Raw genomic sequence first — 20,695 nt, forward strand, 5'->3', positions numbered from 1 at the left:
CTGATAACAAAGCAAATAAAGGCCGCATCGTTTTTAATCGAGTTAGAGGCATCGATAATAATGAAACGAATGATTTATAAAAATTGTTTTATGTTTATTTAATTTTTTTATATTTAGTTATCAAAATATAATTTTACATAATAGCTCCTTCCACTTTCTTCGTAATTAATACATACACATTAAATATAAGAATATTTCGTTAAATGGGATCTGAACCCACAACCATCGTTATGACCGACGTTATGTTCTTCTTTTTTAAAATCGTCCTCTAGCAGCTTGAGCGTTGCCTTTCGTACTAGGATCTTCATGAGCCTGTAAAAATGTTATTTTGTGAATTAATTCGATTTTCGATACATTCCAAATTATCAAAATAAAATCGATTAAATTATTCAATTTACAGGAAAAATCAAAGGGCACAGTGATTTTGTATAGGTTATGAGATGCTATGAATAGGGGCGAGGACGCCGGGGTTTATTATACAGGGTGGAAGAGGCAGCGCTCCTTTTACTGAAACTGCATATAGGGTAAAATATTTCAAACCCAGAGCTAAAGAAATTAATCAAGTTGATACCTTGATTAATTTCTTTAGCTCTGTTTTGACCTAGGCTCAGTTTTGACCTAGGATTTTTTTTTCATTTCACGATTTTTATCCATACCTGTATTTCGTGTGACGCACACATACGTGTGCGACGTTGCCTCTTTGACAGGTAAGTTTGTGCGTGTCTATGTTATACTTTACAAATGGCGCTTTATTTTAAAAAGATAATCTTATTATTTATTTTATTTGAAAAAATAACTTTTATATAGTAGGTTAAACTGTGGTTTCATCTAAAGTAGAGCCGACAATTCCATCCTGCATATAGGCAAGACAATAACGCGACATCTATTATTTTTTATAAGGGCACATAAACTCTAATTATAGTAGGTAGGTTAGTTTTATGAAGTTGATAAGATATAACATCTAGATTTGGTCCGATGGGACACAAAAGGCTTCTTTCATGGGGCACATAAGTTCTAATTTAAAAAAATGCCATAATTGTCTACGTTAATCTATAACTGTGGTGTCAGCCGACACAGTGTAGCATAGTTTGGAAGCATTTACAACAAATGACTGATACAATGGATAAAAGGACACATTGAGACTGATTGAGATACGGCGGAATATGGGGATGACAGAATAACGAGAAACAAAGCCACAAATATATTTTAAATGGTATTTGACTATAGAAGATGTAAAATGGAGATGATGCTAAATGAGAATAGTAAAGCTAAATGAGAGTTGCTAAATGGGGCAGTTTAAAACAATAGAAGACCTTGGTCCAGAGCAACGACTACGCCAGGTAAATAACGGGTACAATAGGACAAGGAATACAATAGATAAGTCCATACTTATCTATTGTATTATTAATAATAGGTCACAAAAGATGATTACATGGGGCATATAAGTTCTAACCTTGATTACGATAGCTGATCTTGGCCCAGTCTGCCATAATTGTCCACGTTCGTCCACAAGCGCGGTCTGCGCCGCTACTGTGTATAATCCGGGCGCGTTCACACTGACCAGCTGTTGCGCCGCAAAGAAGTCCCGCACCGGCGTCACTGTCTGTACAGCGGTTAGGACTGGCGGTATCTGGCTCAGCTCTACCGTCTGTTGATAAGGAGTGTGAGTTCAAATATGTGGCTGACATTTGACAAAAAGATATTTGTAGTATTTGTTGTTGGTTTACAGCAAGTAGTAGGTAGTGTATGAGATTTCTTTTACTTTGCTTGTTTTTTTTAAATTATATGGTGCTAGCAGACAGAATGTAAGCTTTAAGCTTTAAGAAATCTTATTGTTACCGTTGAAGTCTAAATACTCTAAGACTAAAGTGTATTCAGATTGCAGATTTTTTCTGTTTTTTTTAAATATTTACATATCTTATTAGCGTTACGCTGTATTCTGGAAATAGCAGGGTAGGCAGACAGAGGGAACTCTGAAACCCAATATGAAGACTCCCTGTTTCCATTAACACACCTTTGTTGACCACATTCTACCGAAATTTGAAGGCATAGTGTGTTGAGTGACGGAATTCAACTTTTTCGAGCATGTGGATAATGCTGTTAGCCCTATTGGCTTTTACAGCGACACCGGTTGGGTAGGGAAGAGGGTACTCTGTCCCTGAAGAAATGCAAGCACTAAGTGGCTGCCTGTGAGGAAGTCGACGACTGTAAGGGCGCCCCCTGCGGGACTCGAACCTCGGCTTGCGGCCGTCGAGCGGACTGGGATTTCACCTATGCTAAGCAAACCAGCCGCGACATGAAGTCGCGACTGGGGACAAATTAGACTACTCTAAGGGAGCTAACGGTCCCTAACCGCTGGGCCCGACCGCGCCGAGACGCGATCGAGCCGTTGAATAAGCTGGACTTCGTCGTCGATTCCGTCGACGACGGTGTTTGTGTCGTGTGTGAGTAGTGTGTTTCCTACCTACATACGGGGCATTCGCTATGGTAATGGCGTCATCGGAGTCTAAAAGGACGCTGCGCGGGCGTCTACGTTTAGGGAGTGCGTTAGGGATGTAATCACACGCATTAACGATGAGGGGATTCGCGTGCGAGCCTGCGCGCTCAAAGTAGCGCTTCGCTAAATGTTTGCAATGCTCGTAAATCGATTCCAGTTCAAAGTCTCTATGTAGGTCGACGTTACGCACGAACCAGGGACAACCTGATGCGATACGTAAGAATTTATTTTGTACCTTTTGCATGGGATCTAGCTTAGTGTGCGCGAACGCTACACAAGCATAAGAGAGGACGGGTCTTATACAAGTTTTGTATAGTGTCAGCTTATTTCTAAGTGACATTTTACTACGCTTGTTTATGAGATAGTATAATCTATTAAGAATGAATTTAGCTTTGTTGCAAGCTTTCGTGACGTGGGGTTTGAAGGAGAGTTTAGAGTCTAATGTGACACCTAGATATTTGACCTCTTTTTCCCAGGGAATGGCTTTATCTAATAGATAGATGGTAGAGATTTGCTCTGAACGAGCGCGAGGGAAGAGTATCGCTTTACTCTTCTCTGGGTTAACCTCGATTCTCCATTGGCGGAACCACACACCAAGTACGCGGGCCGCTTTCTGAAGTCGATCGGCTATTATGCGTGTGTTACGCGAAGAGGTGTATAGGGCGGTATCATCGGCGTACATAGCCAAGTGTACATCCCTGGTACGAGGTATGTCTCTTGTGTACAGCGCGTATAACATAGGAGAGAGGGTTGAACTCTGGGGGACGCCTGCGCGGAGGAGGCGGGGGGAGGAGAGAGTTCCTTCTACTTTATAGCGGAAGTATCTATTTGACAGAAAATCCTGCAGGATGCGCACGAGACAGTCTGGCAAGCCAGAGCGCCGCAGCTTGAAAATTAAGCCGTTATGCCAGACCTTGTCAAAGGCTTTCGCTACGTCGAGAAAAATGGCGGCAGTATGTCTGCGGTAGGAAATTTTTATTTTATATTGGGCTATGTGCTCTACCACGCGATGGACCATTCCGCCATCCACCAAGGATGGCGGAATGTTTCTTTCTGAAACCGAATTGCTCTATAATGAGCAGAGATTTGGCCTCTACCACCTCGGAGAGTCTAATGAGAATGATTCTCTCATAAATTTTTCCTAAGCAGCTGAGAAGGCTGATAGGTCTATAGCTAGAGGGCATATTCCGCGGCTTGTTAGGTTTCGGTATACCTATGACAATGGCTTCCTTCCACTCGTCGGGGAAGGTGCACGACATGAGAAGGGAATTAAAAATAATGACCAATAGAGATAAGAACTGAGCCGGAAGGGACTTAAGTGTTCTATTAGACAATTTATCGGGCCCCGGGGCCTTCCTATCTTTGAGATTTTTGATGATGTCTTTGACCTCGTCTTCAGAGGTCGGGCGGAGCGATTCCCCTTGCGGGGGCGTCAGCGCCCATTCTGCGACCGCGGAATCCACGCGCGCAATGTGGCTCGGGTCGCAGGGCTGACTACTCGGAGTACATTGAGCCTCTAAACTGTCAGCGAGACATTCCGCTTTTTCGGTGTCATCGGCGGCAACTGATAAATCTGGCCTAATGAGAGGAGGCATAGTCGAGAGACAATCGACTCTAAAAACACGCGACAGCGCCCAGAATGCCTGGTGCGATGGAGCGAGCCCCTCGAGCTTTTTATCCCACGACTCCCCGCGCAGAAGTTCGAACTCGAATCGAACTCTCCTCTTTAATCTATTAAATTCCCTACGATTATCGTCAGTCGGGTATGCGTCGTGTCGTCTCATTGCTTTATTTCTGCGTCTAATCAATCGTCGGAGCTTTTCTGAGATTTCAAACCTACCTTCGGGTAGGTTTGGTACCTCTTTCGAGCAGCTCTGGATTGTGTTTTGAATATATTCGGTAAATTTATTCGCCGCGTCTATTGCTAACTCCGCGGAGTCGGCGATGCCAGGTATTAATTCCTTTAAAGGGGACTTTAAAGGGGATTCGAACGGAGGAGCTTTCCAAATTTCCTCCAGTCGATTACTGTTTTAGTGGGTGGGCCTGAGGGGCGCACCTCGCCTAATTTGAGAATGACAGGACGGTGGTCCGAATCGAGGTCGGGAATTGTTTCTATTGAATGTTGACATAAGCCTACATTCGATAGAATCGCTATGTCGAGAACCTCGCCTGTGCCGTGGGCACTAAGGCGGGTGGGTGAAGGCGGGCCAATAACGAAAGCATTATATTTACTAGTGAATTCAAGGAGTCTCCTACCATCGGTATGAGTCATCGACGAATTCCAATTTTTATGTTTACAATTGAGATCCCCGATCAGAAGGACCGAGTCACCCATACTAAGTAGCGATAAAATGTCGCTTTCTAATAGTTGCCTATTTCCCGAACGATAAACGGAGGCAATAATCAATGGCTGATGGCCTGTGAGGAATACCTGGCACACCGACGCCTCGGCGGCTTCAAGAGAGGTCGAGCGGTATACAGTGTAAATTCTTTTTGTAATAAATCATAGTGCCGCCGCCTTTGGTGGCCCTATCATTCCTTACAAACCTGTAGTTCGCAATGCTGGGACTGCGAACCCCGGGCTTAAGAAAAGACTCCTGTATACAAAAGATATCTAATTGGTGAGTGTGAGCGAAGGCACTCACTGACTCACGTTGACGTTTGACACCATTAGCGTTAAAAGTTGCTATAGACAGGGCTCTTGGCTTAATACGCGCGAGTTGCGAGTCAGCGGGTAATGGAGTGAATCTATTGATGACCGCCATTGGAAAAGTTATTTAGATATGGAGCCCGCGATGGCTTCCAGGAGATCGATATGCTCGATTATCGCTTGGGCGCGGTCGTCTGGACTATTCGTATTCCTTAATTTATTCGCGAAAATTTTGATTTCGTTGAAGTCAAGAGATCTAACTAAATTTAGCACTAGTGCGAAATCGCTACCATTAGAGAGGGCGGCGCGTGAGGGCGCAGGGGTGGAGTTGGGAGCCCCGACCTTGACGGTCGGCGGCTTGACCGGCGCCGCAGCGCGGGCTACTACCGGAGGTGGCGCGGGTTTAAGCCACGCGTTCTCCTTAGGCTGGGGGGCGGGCACGTATTTAGGAGCCGGCTCCTCTATTTTGAGATTAGCCCCCCTGTTCTTGCCTCCGCGCCGGGTGCGTCTGCGCGGCGCGCGGGAGCATCCGCGATAGTTCGCCGGATGACCCTGCGTCTGACAGAGCACACAGCTGGGAGGGACGGCGGGATCGGGAGCTTTGCGGGGACAATCCGCAGTGGCGTGGTCGTCTAGGCACTTAACGCACCTAGGCCGCGCGAAACAATTTTTGGCCGAGTGGCCGTATAGTTGGCAGCGATGACACTGCCCTATGAGTCCCCTCGAATGTGGGGGTTCGACCCTGATGCCGGTGAGAGAGCACACCGACCTCAGGTTGAAAATTTCCTTTCCCTCTTTAGTGAGGTCCAGGACGACAAGGACTATATCAAATTTCGCTTTAGTGCGAGAATTGTAAAGCCGATGCGCTTGGCGCACGGGGAAACCCTTATTCCGGAGATCGGAGAAAACAAGCTCTACGTCTAATTCTTTCGGAATGCCCTTTAGAACTACGCGCAATTGGCGCTCGTCCTCTAGGGCGTACGAGTGGTATCCTATTTGATATTCCCTAAGGAATGAGGTTAGTTGTCGGTGCTCCGACGAAGTGGCTACTTGTATTTTGATTCCTACCTGCGTTAGGCGCGCGGTGGAATAGGAGATATTTTGGCTGTTAAGCCAATCAGAAACTTTGTCCCATTTGTGTTTTTCCTGCATGTAAATGGGCGGCGGAGGCTTGACACGGGGGGCGCGGGGGGTCTCGGGCTCTTCCCGCTCGGCCGCAGTTGCGGGGGCAGGGGAGAGGGGGACCGACGACGCGGCGCCATTCGCACGGGTGTTTTTGCCCTTGGGCTTATTTGCCTTCTTGGGCGGCGGGGGGGCCTTAGGGGCCTTGGCCTTACGTTTGGCCGAACGAGATACGACGGTCTCGAAACCGTCGTCTGAGTCATCGGAGGAGGAAAAGTTGTTCGCCTCCATTTCGTTACCGGACGGTTGCGGTGAACGGGGGGCGCGGGGGACGCGGAGAAGTTCCCTCGGCGGGGCGACTTCGGAGTCGCTCGGCCCGTCCGAGAGCATCGGCTCTACTTGGTCAACATCGGCACTCGGGCCGTCGTCGGGCGGGCTCGGGCTCGCGTTGCGGTTGCGCGCATAATTGACCGCCGCGCGGTAAGCCTCACTATGGTGGGCTTCTAGGTAGCGGAGGATATCCTCCTTTTCGGCCATTATGTCATTCCCCTCACCTTACGGTGGGGGAGGGTGTGTAATTTAAGTCTAAACTATCACTTTGGCAAAAACTAGTCTTCCGTCGGTGAACAGAAGGTGAGTGCCTAACTATAAAAACTGTGTAAGTACTCACAGAAGAGTAGACTCTCTAGTCCTATCGACCTCAGGACAACGCAGCGCCGGGCAGCACAACACAGCAGGGTGCTACGCAGCTCAGCACAGCGCAGGATGAAGCGGGAACCACAACACTAGAGTATATAACCGACAACGAATATACATAATAAGGGCGTCCGATTGTGTGACCTCACCGGAGCAAGGCCGAACCGGAACGTGGAATTCAACGCTGCGCTTTGCCTCATTAGCAGAACGAGGAAGTGAAAATATTAAAACATAATCATAATGTAATAGAAAAACATATATTTTTTTAACAGAAGTGTTATTATTCAGTTTCATAGATTGAAAATTTTAAATATAAAAAATATTAAGTTTCAAAAATCGTACCTTTTCGTTGGTGCGTGGGTGTGGAGTTGCCGTGACGGTTATCTGTACTCCTTTCACTTGGCGTTGTCGCTTTTTATTGCTGAAATTTTTTCTTTTATATATTTCGAATTTGATAGCTTTTCATTTTTACTTACTTTTACCATTTTAAGTGTGGGTAGCAAAAATTTTGTTTATTGGTATGATATAATATGCTGTTATTTATTTTTTTGAGATTGTGAGATGAGAAAAGGGAATGCCGTATTTTGTTTTCAAGTAAGTAAAAATAAATGTGGATATTTTGTGTATATATGAGAAAGTAGGTATTGTCTACTGTTACAATATTTCGTTTTTCGCTTTAGAGGCATTGCATGTCAAGTGGCCGAACTTAACGCCACGCTTTACCTACCCACCAGAGCGAGGAAATTAAGATATTGATTTACCCCGAGTGGAAATGACACCTAAAAGCGTTGCATTCCCTTTCGAACGCTTATGCCCCTGCACGACGGCCTCACTACGGACATTTGTTTTCGGACTCTTCAGCATCTGCGCCACCGCGGCTTCATGATGGATATATGTTCGTAAAATATACGTGCACCGACCAGGGCGGCGGCAGTATGACGCCCTCCAGCTTGACGGCGAGGCGGTGGCACAGCGGCAGCAGCGCGGCGTGGTCGGCGGGAGGCGCGCGCGGCGCCGGCGACAGCGACACCCGGCACAGAGCGCCGCCGCCGCCGCGTAGCGCCGCGCGCGCCCAGCACGTGCCCGCGCTCAGCGCCGCCACAGCCGTCGTCACTGCTTGCGCGTGCTGTTGGACAGCGGTCATTACTACTAGCGCATGGTAATATAGACATCATCATCAATATTATGATACTTATTATAGCCTAAGAACTCATTGCAATAGTCTACAGCTATCTGTTTTTTAATTAAACTTACATTGTAATACCTAACCTTTGAGAATCGACTTTACCAGCATCTATCATTGGTAGAGTAAAAAATAGGTTTTTTATACTATACATACAAAAATAGATACTTGCTAATTTTTGCAGCGGGATCTCGTATGTTTTTTTAGGTACACTTATTCAATTATCACGCTTGCTCATTATTTCACTTTCACATATACAATCATTTTTACTCATGCACATATACAACAGCTTCATGCTGTATACCGCAAAGCAAGGTAGAAAACCTAATGTTAATCAAAAACCCGCAAAATTGCATATTCCGGTACCGCGCTACGACGTAATGGTGAATTCTGCTACGGTATTTCATGCCTACATGAATCACTTTAAGCAACATGGATGTTACAGTAAGCTTTTATTTATCTATTTATTTATTTTGTAATTTCACGCAGTATCCCGCACATAGAAGGATAGCCAGAGGGAGCCCGGGAACTTAGTATTTAGAGACTCCGGTTCTCCACTTTGCGCCGAGTTCGGTTCAGAGTTCTGCATTGCGTGATGAGTGGCGGAACTAAACGCCACACTTTGTCTCTTTATCAAGCGAGGAAATAGATTGATTGATTTCTTTACTTTTTTTTCGAGCGTGCCACTTGAACAGAATTCACTTCACCAATGTTACCCCGTTCAATGTTCCATAGAAAACACACGGAGGAAATTGACTGAAGAAGGGATAAAAAGACACGCAAGTGGCGGAACGCCGCATACATTTTAAAAATAATTAAAAAAATACTCGCTCTATGCGTTATCCCGGGGCTCGTAGTTGGATTATCAAACAGTTTAGCAGATATATTAGCAAGAGCTATAGACGGTGCTAACATGATGGTTTCTTCTAAACTAGTCGGTTTTATTTCTTTGGTAGGTAGTTCGATTCTTTCTTGCTGATTGGACGTTATACGTTCTAGGAATTGTGCCATTTGGGAGTAGGTGTATTGAGAACTGAATAGTTTATAGGAATTGTTGGAAATCATCTTTAAGGGCAATAAGATTTAAGGTAAAGTTTTAGTGCTCATAGGACTCAATCTATACTTAACTATTACAATTACAAATATTCATTAAAAAAAAACTTTTTAAAAACTAACTTGTTTTTTAATAAATATTTTATATTTTACTTTTTTGTAGTGTATTGTATTTTATAAATAATTTGATTCCCATATAAGATGGACTGAAATCGTAATCCAAATTTTAGCTCAATCGGATACTGGTATCAAATAGAGTCAGTAAGATATCACAGATTACCTAACACGGCAAGTTAAATAAAGGCTCGTAAAAAAGGATACATATAAAGATGTCTCAACGTAGAATCATCGGCGTGGAACGCCGTGCGAGCTATCGCCGCGTACTGTTGTGACACAGTTGCAAATGCTTTGGCAGCGCGGCGCAGAGCTCCGGCACACGCACCTGCTTTGGCTGCAGGGTCACGAGCTGCCTGTGTAAAGAAACCAACCACATTAGGTTATGCTTTTTAAATATTTATTGTTTTAAACTTTGGTGTTTATATTATACTAGTGGAAACATTGTCTTTCTCAAAAACGAATTGGACCAGAATTATTTTTGAAGCCTCTTGAGTTCCGCTGATTAATACTATCAAAATTCGGCGGAAAATGGAACGGAAGTGTCTTAATGGCAACAGTGTGCGTAAAGTGGGTCAAAAAATAAAGACTCAACAATTTTTAAAACAAAAAGTGTTCTATACATACCTGTGCATGCGCAAGCGCAATGGCCGGCGGGGGCTGCGTGCACAAGGCCCGCGCGGCCGCATTCGCGCGTGAGAGCGCGGCGAGGGCGGAGGCGCGCGCTGCCGCCCACGACGGGGGAAGCGGCGCGCACGCCGCGCAGCCCGTGCATCCTGCGCTCGCCCCCGCGCACGCGCCCGCCGCCGGCACGCCGCCCGTGCCGAACAGGCGCCAGTGAGCACTTGCCTCTTCTAGATACGAAGGACCTGGAGTACAATGTTGAGGTTATATAATCGAGGTAAAAAGAATTGCTTCAATTATTATTTATCAGCACCAGTCCCACCTTCCTCCAAAAGTTTAGCATCTGCCGAAGCAGCCGTATAGAGTGCTGTGAGCCAACGCTGTGCTGATTCACTTGGAGCCTCTTGCGATAAACGTTTCAGGATATCTGCTGCTAAATTATGATGGCCATATCTACAAAAATCATATAAAAAAATACTTTTTTATATTTTTAATTTCAACATGTAATGCTAATATAAAACCGTTAAAGGTTGTCCTAGTCTTTATAGCCCCATTGATAGATGACCACGGTCCATCGCTGCCGCCACCTGCGCCATGCAAACACTGCTATCGCTGCTACCACCAGGATATAACATATTTTATACTGGTGTATGTCGTGGTAAGATAGGATGTCCACTGACTCACTATCTTTTCGAAGCTGCTTCAATTTCAAATCGAGATCGTTTAGTGAATCGTTTGCGAAACTTGTAATTTTTTGTCTATCTGTCCGTTTGTTTCCGCTAATCTCAGAAACGTCTTAACCAGTTTTTACTATTGTATTATGGCAAGATTAACATTTAGTGTTTGTTCTGTTTCAGTTGGTTTATAAGTAAGAAAATTATATCATTTTAAAGAATAAAGGGAAATCATTTATAAGCGTGCGACTATACTCGTTCAGTGAAGAGTAGGGAACAGAGTGTCTTATATTGTCCGCAGGTTCCCTCTGTTTACTCTGTTATCTACAGTGTGAAGCTAAAAAAAGAGTGGTGGAACTAATCACCGCCTTTTACCTACCAGAGCAGATATTACAATACATACACAAAAATCACACTTCTAACCTCAAAGCAGCCTTAGCAACTCTATATTTGGTCCATCCGTCTGCACACTCTACAGCATCCTTGATCTTATTCTCCCATGATTTATTTATTTTAAACTTTAGTGCTGCACCTGCACGTTCTTGCATTAACACTGTGCATATTAGCACTAGTGTTGTACCATCGTAGGATGGGTCTTTACACGCTTGTCTGTAAAAAGAAATATAAATAAATTTTCAATTATTGTTGTGTTGGGTTCAATTCTTATTTGTTTTTTTTTAATTTTCATTGTAGGTATTGTAATTAAAAACGCAATATATAGGAACGTATATTAAAGAACAAAGTGACTCGCTGACTGTGATATAAAAAAAATACTTACACAAAATTTATCAAAACATCATTACCAAATACAACTTGTTTTTCACATATTACATTTTTTCTTTAAGTTACAATTAAAACGAATTGTAACTAATAATTCTAAGACGAACAGATTTCTAACAATACAATAAAACTTACTTGGCTTTCTCCAAAGCTGGTAACAGATGTGGTAACGCTGGAGCCCCTAAGGCCCCTAATGCCGCGAGGGCTTCTAGTAAGGCAGTTTGTCGTTCCCCTGTCGAGTGTAATTGTGAACCCACTACTAGCGCGGTACGTTTCGCATATAGTGTTGGTTCTGCTGTACTTAGTTGTACCTGAAAGAAAAATTAGAAAAACCATAAGATTTTGCAATACCAGTTGCATTTGCATCATAAAAGTCAAGCATATGAGTAATATTTTGTGTGTTATGTATTTAATTGATATTAGAGGCTACAGATGGTTGTAAGAATATAAGAATCGAACCCACAACCATCGCGTCTATAATCAGATACTGTTCTGATGCGCCACGAGGAAGCTTAATTTTATTAAATGAGTGGAAACTACAAAACACATAGTCACATACCATTTCTTAATAAACTGTCTTTAATATTATCTATACATATAAAAAAATTGTAACTGAACTCAAAATAATGAATTTTAAAACTTTTGTCTGTATATCAGTAAGTCTGTTTGTCTGTGCGTTGGTGCACACTAATCTTAGAAACAGCTCAACTCATTTAAATGCAGTTGTCACTATGGTATTTTGGCAAATTTCCCTTAACATTTAGTGAGTTTTATTTAAATTGATCCATAATAAAAAAAACCGACAAAATTGCTATTACAAAATAATTGTTTTATCAGATATTGTCTTTAATATGGTAATAGTATTGGAACACTAACGTAATTCAGATTAGTAAATAAATAATTGCGTTGTTACAGCGGGTGAAGCCGGGAACGAGTCGCTAGTTACTGCTTTAACTAACGGGTGGCTAGTTACTGCTTGCACAACTGTCTTCAATACTTTTAATTGCTCTTAGCGATTTAATTTAGAATACTTACATTGCATGCTTATAACTATTTCTTTTAAGTAATATTACTTATTGTGCCTTATAAGCTCTTAGACACCCTAGAAAGTATAGTTCAAACAGCGTAATTTAAACGTTATATCCATAGTTTTTAATAATGAAAAAAAAATAAACAACACTTACCAAACATCTTAAAGCCATTCTCAAAGGTTTTATATTATTCTGTCCATTGGATGCACCAGTCGCTATTACTAGAGATTCTAACGCCATCATCAGCTCTGATCCTTCCACTGGCAAACATTCTTCATAACTGGGATAATATATAAATTAAAAATTATTTATAAACAAAAAAACTTAATGTTTTAATTATCATTTTTAATATATATTTTTAAATTCAAATTCCATTATCAACAACTTTATATTTAAATATCTATTTTATGCATAAATTAACTATTTCATAACTAACACTTAAACCTAAACTTTGGACTTATTGTCTCATAGTAAGTTCTATATTCTAAAATAAATTATTAAAAATAATTAATGAAATTAACAAAACAACAAGCCAGGCCATTCGTGGTGCAGGGCCGCAGTCGAGCAACTCTAAACACGACAGGTTATGAGTTCGAATCCCATTCGAGGAAATGAAATATTTCATGTTTTCATTTCCTCGTTCTGGTAACAAGGCAAAGTGCGGCTTTAAGTTTCGACTCAACACGCAAGGCGTCCAAAATTCGGCGAAAAGTGGGGAATGGGAGCAGAGTCTCTTTAATACTAGTTTCCCAGTTTCCCTCTGCCTACGCTGCTATGCCCGGGATACAGTGTGAAGCTGGCAAAGCTATCAAACCACAACTGACCAATACACGACGATCTTCGTGAGCACGTCGGCGGCGACGGCGGCGGGGCGCAGCGCCACGCTGGCGGCCGCGTCACCGCAGTATTGGCGCAGCGCCGGCGCCGTCGCGCACACCGCCGGGCAGCGTACCAACATCTGCAAATATACGAAAACAATGCAATTACATTATAGCGCGGCTTTGAGGTCCACCACTTAACATTACACGAAGTGTCATAATATCCCTGGTACACACAAGGAGACAGATTGTAGTAAAAAAGCACAAAAGAAAGAAAAATATATAAAAGCTCACCTGCATAACCTGCAAGCACAACATAGTATGTTCACTGTCCTGAGTATTAGAAGCCGCATGAACCAAATTCTGTATACACTCCGCCGGCCACAACGCCGCGTGCTCGGCTAACTTCTTCAATCCTAATAAAGCTGCCCGACGGACGGCTGATCTTGCGTCGTTCGTTGCTAAACTTAGCAGAAGTTCCACCTGTATAGTGATGTATAAATAAGCTATATGAGTGACCGAAAGATTATAAAAACCGTCAGTTCATAATTTTATGAATTCGCTAAACGCGAAATTGTATCCCTCGATAATTTCTTGAACCGACATTGTCAAATCCAAAAATTTAGCATAGAGTTCAAAAAAGTTGTATGCTCAATATATGTAAATAATAAAAAATATAATTTATGGACTAACGCCACCGCAGCTATAGATTAGGCGATTTTTAAGTGCAGGTTAGGGTAGAAACTTTTAAATTAAAAAATAACTAACTTAACCTAAGCAACCTGCACTTAAATTTTAATACATAAATACTAAAGTCACAATATTATAGGATATATATATATATATATATATACAGGGTGGAATTGTCAGCACCACTTTAAATGAAACCACAGTTTTAACTAATAATAATAATAAAAGTCTTTATTGCACATTTACAATAATTACTTACGATGAATGTATTAGGACATAAAATGCACAAAGGCGGCCTTATCACTAAAAGTGATCTCTTCCAGGCAACCAAACCAAGGATAGGATACATCTAAGAGTGAGGGCAAAATGTGGTGCAAAGCTTACATAAACTTAATAAATATAAAACCTATACATACAATACATAATACATATAGACACATACATATAGATATACATATATACATACATATATACATTCATACATACTATATTGCAAATAAATAAATACATAATTATTGTAAGGAAAGAAAATACTTAGACGACTTTTGAATATAAGTAGGGATTTGGAGTGACGAATGTCTGAAGGAATCATATTCCAGAGTTTTACCGCTTTCACAGAAAAGGATTCACCATAAAAGCGTGTGTGAGCAAATGGACACTTTAGTCGGTTGTCAGATCTTGATCGAAGTTGAAGTTGAGAGGATGTATCAGCGCCCAAGAAATGAAAGCGGGATTTTAGATAAGAAGGACTGAAAGGATTATAGATGATAGAATAAAGGAGTGAGATGATGTGCAAGTTGCGACGGTGCCTAATAGTAAGCCATTTGAGTTTCGTACGGTATTCTGACACGTGATCAAACTTACGTAAGCTAAAAATAAATCTTATACACATATTTTGTAAACGTTCGAGCTTATTAAGCTGATCCTCCGTAACGTCCGGGTAACAGCTGTCTGCATAGTCCAAAATAGGAAGTACAAGGGCATGGGCTAGTGATATTTTGGTCTTAATTGGTATAAAATGTTTCCAGCGCTTCAATGAGCCGATTGTAGCAAAGGTTCTCCTACTAACTTCGGCAATTTGACCGGACCAGGAAAATGAATTATCAATTAGGAGACCAAGGTTCTTCACAGAATTACTGTATGTAAGAATAGAACTGTCAAAGCGAATAGGACGTAAAGCGCTACAATCGATTTTAGATAATTGTCCAGGAGTACCAATTAAAATAACTTGGGATTTCCTAGGATTTATATGTAACCCATAGGATTTGCACCAGATACAAATTTTATTCAAATTAAAATCAAGTTTAACAATAGCTTCATCAATGTCACGAGGCAGAGCAGAAACGTAAACTTTTAAATCGTCTGCATACAAATGGAAAGAGGATGAGAGAGATTGGGTGATCGTATTAATAAATATGGAAAATAATAAAGGGGAAAGGACACTGCCTTGCGGCACACCAGCAGACAGGAGATGAAAGGAAGAAAATTCATTAAGGACACGTACACATTGATGACGATCATACAAGTAGCTACGAAACCACGTCACGACCTCGGATGATATATTGATGGAACGCAAAACAGCCAATAAGAGTTCGAAATCAACCGTATTAAATGCTTTACTAAAATCCAACAGAGCAAGAATGCTCAGTTGTTTGCTGTCTATATTGGAGCGAATATCATCACATACCTTGGTGAGAGCAGTAACTGTGCTATGACCTTTGCGAAAGCCAGACTGATACTCAGTGAGAACGTTATGCTTGTGAAGGTAGGCATATAGTTGGGAATGGACGATACGCTCCAATACCTTTGACAGGAAGGGTAAGATAGATATAGGGCGATAGTGGGAGAAGGATTCAGGCTTTTTAATTTTCGGGATTGGAAGTATATGAGCTTTACGCCAAGCACTAGGAAATTTGCCGGAGGATAAGGAGAAGTTGAAAATATGGGAAAGTACAGGTAGAATAATATTGAGGGTTAAGAGAATCATTTTACGGTTGATTCCATCACTCCCCGTGGCATCCGATTTAATTGAAAATATATGAAACTTGATATTGCTGTGATTAACAGGAGTGAAATGAAAAGAAGGATAACCAGGGACAGGTAGTGAAAGGAGATGGTTAAGAGAATTAAGTTTTTCCCTGCTATCCATTGGAATAGCTGTAGCAAAAAATCCGTTCAGAGCGTCGAGATCAAGATTATGCGAGATGGTAGATGGTTGCCGGCCAATTCCAAGTGTCTGCAGAAATTTCCAGATCTTAGAAGGTTTACTGTTTTCAATTGAAGAGTGTATATACTGTCGCTGGGCATCTCTACATACTTTATTGCAGCGATTCCGGAGATGTTTATATTTTTTTTTTTTTTTTTTTATTTTAGAAACTACATCCACGGGCGCATAGTTGCCCGTGCCTTTTTTTATTTTATGAAAGTTCTTTTAATGTGGCGTACTTAATTTTGGGACAATTTAAACTGTACTTATATCTAGAGCTTATACTAGAGGGGTTGGATGAGACCCCTACCGACATTTTTTTTTTTTTTTTTTTTTTTTTTTTAATTATTATTATTATTATTTTTTTTTTTTTTACATATATTATTATAGTATTTTGTATAATTATTATAGTCTTTTGTATAATTATTATGTATATAGGTGTGGAATTTTAGATTTGGCCTGGCTTATGCAGAACGCCTTCCTTAAGTTTTTAGATGTTTATATTTAGTAAGATAAATGTCATTGGGGTTTAATTTGTACTTACATTTGGCTCGGTTTCGTTTCGACATAAGGGTTCTTATTTCATGGGTTAGCCAAGGGGCGGGAAGGTGTTTTAGCTTAATAGGACGAAAAGGGGCGTATTTATCAAAAAGTTCTGTTAGAAGGGAGTTAAATAGTTCAAGCTTTTCATCTATTGTGCTAACGTTAAAAATAGAATTCCAATCAATACTATTTAGGTCTTTCATAAATAAATCATTTAAAAATTTTTAAAACTACGACGCATTACCACGGTTGGTCTTAGCTTAGGGGGGCGTATTTTATAAGATAGGTAAATTAAGTCATGGTATGAAAATCCATCAGCTGAAAATTGCCCATGGCTTTCAACGTGGTGCAAGGAGGAAACAAAACTAAGGTCTAATAAAGAAGGCGAACAATTTGGAAAATAATGAGTAGCTTTAGATGGGAGAGTATTCAGATTGGAACCGTTGGTGATGTTTAGTAGACGCTTGGCACGTACATCGTTCTTAATAAGGCAGGTATTAAAATCTCCCATAATAATAGTATGGTCTGCATTAGACACATACAACTCTAATAAATTTTCAAAATCATCAAAATAAGGGATGGGCTATAAAAGACACCCAATAAAAGTTTTGCTCGGCCAATCAAAACCTCTATGAATAGATGTTCAGCAGATTCAGAATAATTTGAATCTGATTTGCTGAGTATAGAGAACGGAATATGGTTACGAAGGTAGATGGCAACACCGCCTCCACCTTTACCTATGCGGTCGTTCCGTATTAGGTGAAAGTTAGGAAGTGAGAAGGAAGCAGAAGGCAAGAAGGGCTTAAGAAAGGTTTCGGAGACTAGGATGGCATGAATATTGGCGTTGCTGAAAGAGGAAACAAGATCAGGGAAATGCGCAGGAATGCTTTGAGCATTAATATGAACAACGTTAAAGTTTACTACTCTATAAAAGCCTAATATAATTCGGAAAAAAAATAATTCTCAAAAATTAAAAAGTTTTTTTTTCAAACAACATAAATAATAAAATTATCGTTTTAAAATAAAACGCCATTTGTAAAGTATAACATAGGCACGCACACACTTACCTGTCAAATCGGAAACGTCGCACACGTATGTGTGCGTCACACGAAACACAGGTATGGATAAAAATCGTGAAATGAAAAAAAATTCCTACGTCCAAACTGTTGAGGTACCTTGATTAATTTCTTAGGTGTGGGTTTGAATTATATTACCCTATATGCAGTTTCAATAAAAGAAGCGCTGCCTCTTCCACCCTGTATATCCTTCATTAAAATAGTTGTTTTTTTTATACCAACAAATAGATAAACATATACCTGATCAGGAACATGAACAACAGTATCCGCAGCTATAGCAGTTAGTGCAGTAATGGCTGCTCTGACTGAACTTGATGATGGAAACCTTTCCAATAAGGATCTGAGTAGCTTTAGTACACCTTGGGCTCGGACAGCTGCAATAATAATAATAAATAACTACTGCAAAATGTTCAAAACATTGAGTTTCCAAAAATGTATAATCCTAAATATATGTGATTAATCCGGTTAAAATAGTTTCATGTTCAATCACTATGTTCCTAGGTTCCCTCTGCTTACCTTACTATGTACAAGTTACAGTATGGAGCTAAAAAAAAACTCACTCTGAGAATTTTTAGAGACATAGCATGATGCTGAGTTCCACCACTTGCCATACAATATCTCAGAAATAAGGTATTGAGTCTTAACACAAGTTTCTCTCTGACTACCCTGCTTTGAAGAAAAACCTCAAATTCAGGCAGAAAATTACCAAAAAAGAAAGCATCTTGATATTATTGTTCTCTCTGTTTACCATAGTATGTGCAAAAAACATGAAGCTGCTTTATTTTATAGTTTAGGTAGCAAAAAGCTGGTTGAACCATTAAACATGTGTTATTATTTGGTTTTAAAATGTATAAATAAAGCTGTTTTTTATAAAAATAAAAACTTACCACCACCATGGACAGTTCTCAATGCTCTCACAAGCTTAGCTCTTCTCTCTGCGCCTGTACTCTCACACTCTACCATGTCGGATAATTTGTTACACATTGCCACTGCAAATGAACTGAAAGATAGATGAAATAAATTAAAAGTTTTAAATGTAGAAGAAACTACCTAGCATTCATGGAGCTGAAGGGAAAGGAAGTTCAAAGCATAACTTACTTTGAATGAGCAGCAAATCTTGTAGTTGCATAAATAGCAGCATCTACTTCAACATTGTCATGACTCTCCAGTCCTCTTCGTATTGCATGGTGCACATTTTGCCTTTCCGGAATAATACCAGCTACAGCACCAAGGGTTCTCAGAGCTAGTGCTCTAGCCACTGGATCATTAGAGTGTAGAACACTATACACTCTCCTTAAGAATTCATCAACGTTTAAAATTTTATCCAAATGTTTTTCACTCTGCTGACAAACTCTAAGAACCCATAGTCTAAGGAAATTATTACCCATACGAAAGACGTCAGCTAATTTTAAAAACGAAGAATTTATTAATATGGGAAAAGGATATTTCTCAAAGAGACGTGGAAACCTCACTATTGCTTCACATTGTTCTCCTACTTTTCCTGATCTTAGACCTGAAAATATTTAGACGGGTTATTCCATCTACAAAATACCGCTTTTAAAAGTTGTTTAGGTTAGTTTTACCTTTATCTAATTCGGTCAAAGCTGAATTAGCATCTTGGTCTGGCTCCCCAGAGTTATCATTAAATGTGTTTAATCTAACACCGATCATTGTAAAATAAACTATTATATTTCATTTATTTACAAAATTATGATTGATTGATTTCTCGATATATGGCGTTTCGGGCTACAAAATTATGTGTTTGTGTAAATACTAAATATCAATATTCAGTTAATGTCAAATGTCAATTCCAAGTCAATTCCTATTTCCAATAATCAAATCGCAAATGTCATATGGCAGCTGCTAACACAGATAAATTATTTTATATTTAAAGTGCATGTATTAAAATAAATGGATCGGTACGGTGTGGTAAATATTTATTTTAATAAAAATCTATATATAAATATGATTTCATAAAACATTTTTAAGTATAAATACGATGGAAGCTAAAATGTGATTAGTAAGCGCCATCTGTTTGTAACTTTCATTTTACTTTTCTATTGTAGTCGCTTGATGGAGCTACCTAGTATCTATATGTATATATTTAATATTTAACTATAGTATTGTCGGTATAATATATCACCGAAAACTTATATGCTTTACGTGGATAGAAAGAAATAAAAATGGGTAACATTATGAAATATAGAACATGTAATGAGTGGATATTATACAAAGTAAGTTATCTAAGTGAGAATACAACTCTTTTTACCTAGTACTTAATGAATGTATAAATTACTTGAAATACTCGGAGAAACAAGAATTGTAAGAAATATTTACTTTTTGCCTGAGATTGGATATTATTATTTATTTCATTTTATTGTCGCAGTTTCATTTCTCAATATAAGCGAATTGCACCAAATATTTATACAATGTTTTGCCTATGTGAATTCTTAATATGTGCTAAAAGCATAAGTAATAATGAATTATTTAACATTATTTACCTAACTATATTTCACTTTTTTATTTACATTAAATAATGTACTTGTACTTCACTATAGTTGAACTACAAGTATTTATTTTAAAAGTATATGTATAATACGGTTAACGGCAACTATAATGTTCATTAAATTCTAACATCTGTTTCAACAATTTGGCTGCCATTTTGATAATAGTTTGTTAAGTTTACTAACAGGATGCCAATATTATTACACCTCAGTCTAAAATTAGTGCAAATTTGGGCGAAACGCTGTTTAGACACACCCGGCTCGGCTCTCAAAGGCGTAATTACAGCCACCTGTGTAACTGGAGCTGCATGCGATTAGTGAGACGAGAGGAGATGAGATTAGCTCAACTGAAATTATCTTTGCCTTGTTTTTAATAAATTGATACATTAATAATAGAGGAATCTAACGGTAAACGCGACGGTTGTTAGTCGGAT

At 40.1% G+C, this 20,695-nt stretch overlaps 1 protein-coding gene across 2 annotated transcripts; it reads right to left on the reverse strand.

Moving 5' to 3' along the window:
- Positions 1 to 73: 73 nt before the first annotated feature.
- defl (Integrator complex subunit 7) lies at positions 74 to 19,593 on the reverse strand. Of its 2 annotated transcripts, XM_085202299.1 has the most exons (18): positions 19,505 to 19,593; positions 19,341 to 19,458; positions 18,856 to 19,270; positions 18,645 to 18,757; positions 17,998 to 18,131; positions 13,537 to 13,725; positions 13,249 to 13,382; positions 12,578 to 12,704; positions 11,529 to 11,704; positions 11,037 to 11,222; positions 10,262 to 10,392; positions 9,943 to 10,184; positions 9,523 to 9,671; positions 8,980 to 9,181; positions 7,886 to 8,091; positions 7,308 to 7,386; positions 1,454 to 1,648; positions 74 to 312 (listed from the first exon to the last, which is right to left on the reverse strand). In XM_085202299.1, the coding sequence occupies exons 2-18, from the start codon at positions 19,426 to 19,428 to the stop codon at positions 256 to 258; spliced, it is 2,823 nt and encodes a 940-aa protein (XP_085058425.1). In that variant the 5' UTR covers positions 19,429 to 19,458; positions 19,505 to 19,593; the 3' UTR covers positions 74 to 255. The 2 variants fall into 2 exon arrangements, with proteins under 2 accessions (XP_085058425.1, XP_085058424.1); XM_085202298.1 differs by having other exon boundaries at positions 19,341 to 19,582.
- Positions 19,594 to 20,695: the final 1,102 nt, after the last annotated feature.

Source organism: Heliconius melpomene, chromosome 18, assembly GCF_056956725.1.
Source record: "Heliconius melpomene rosina isolate 202511_hmr_F chromosome 18, ASM5695672v1, whole genome shotgun sequence".
In the NCBI taxonomy this organism is placed as follows: domain Eukaryota; kingdom Metazoa; phylum Arthropoda; class Insecta; order Lepidoptera; family Nymphalidae; genus Heliconius; species Heliconius melpomene.

What these genes read in the sequence shown, in the direction of transcription:
- defl (XM_085202299.1), bottom strand. Translation starts at nt 19,428, where the DNA reads ATGATCGGTGTTAGATTAAACACATTTAATGATAACTCTGGGGAGCCA. An exon ending in GTTGCTAAGGCTGCTTTGAG is followed by an intron (nt 10,393 to 11,036) that starts GTTAGAAGTGTG and finishes TGATTTTTGTAG; the next exon opens with ATATGGCCATCATAATTTAG. An exon ending in TGCTAAACTTTTGGAGGAAG is followed by an intron (nt 10,185 to 10,261) that starts GTGGGACTGGTG and finishes ATTGTACTCCAG; the next exon opens with GTCCTTCGTATCTAGAAGAG.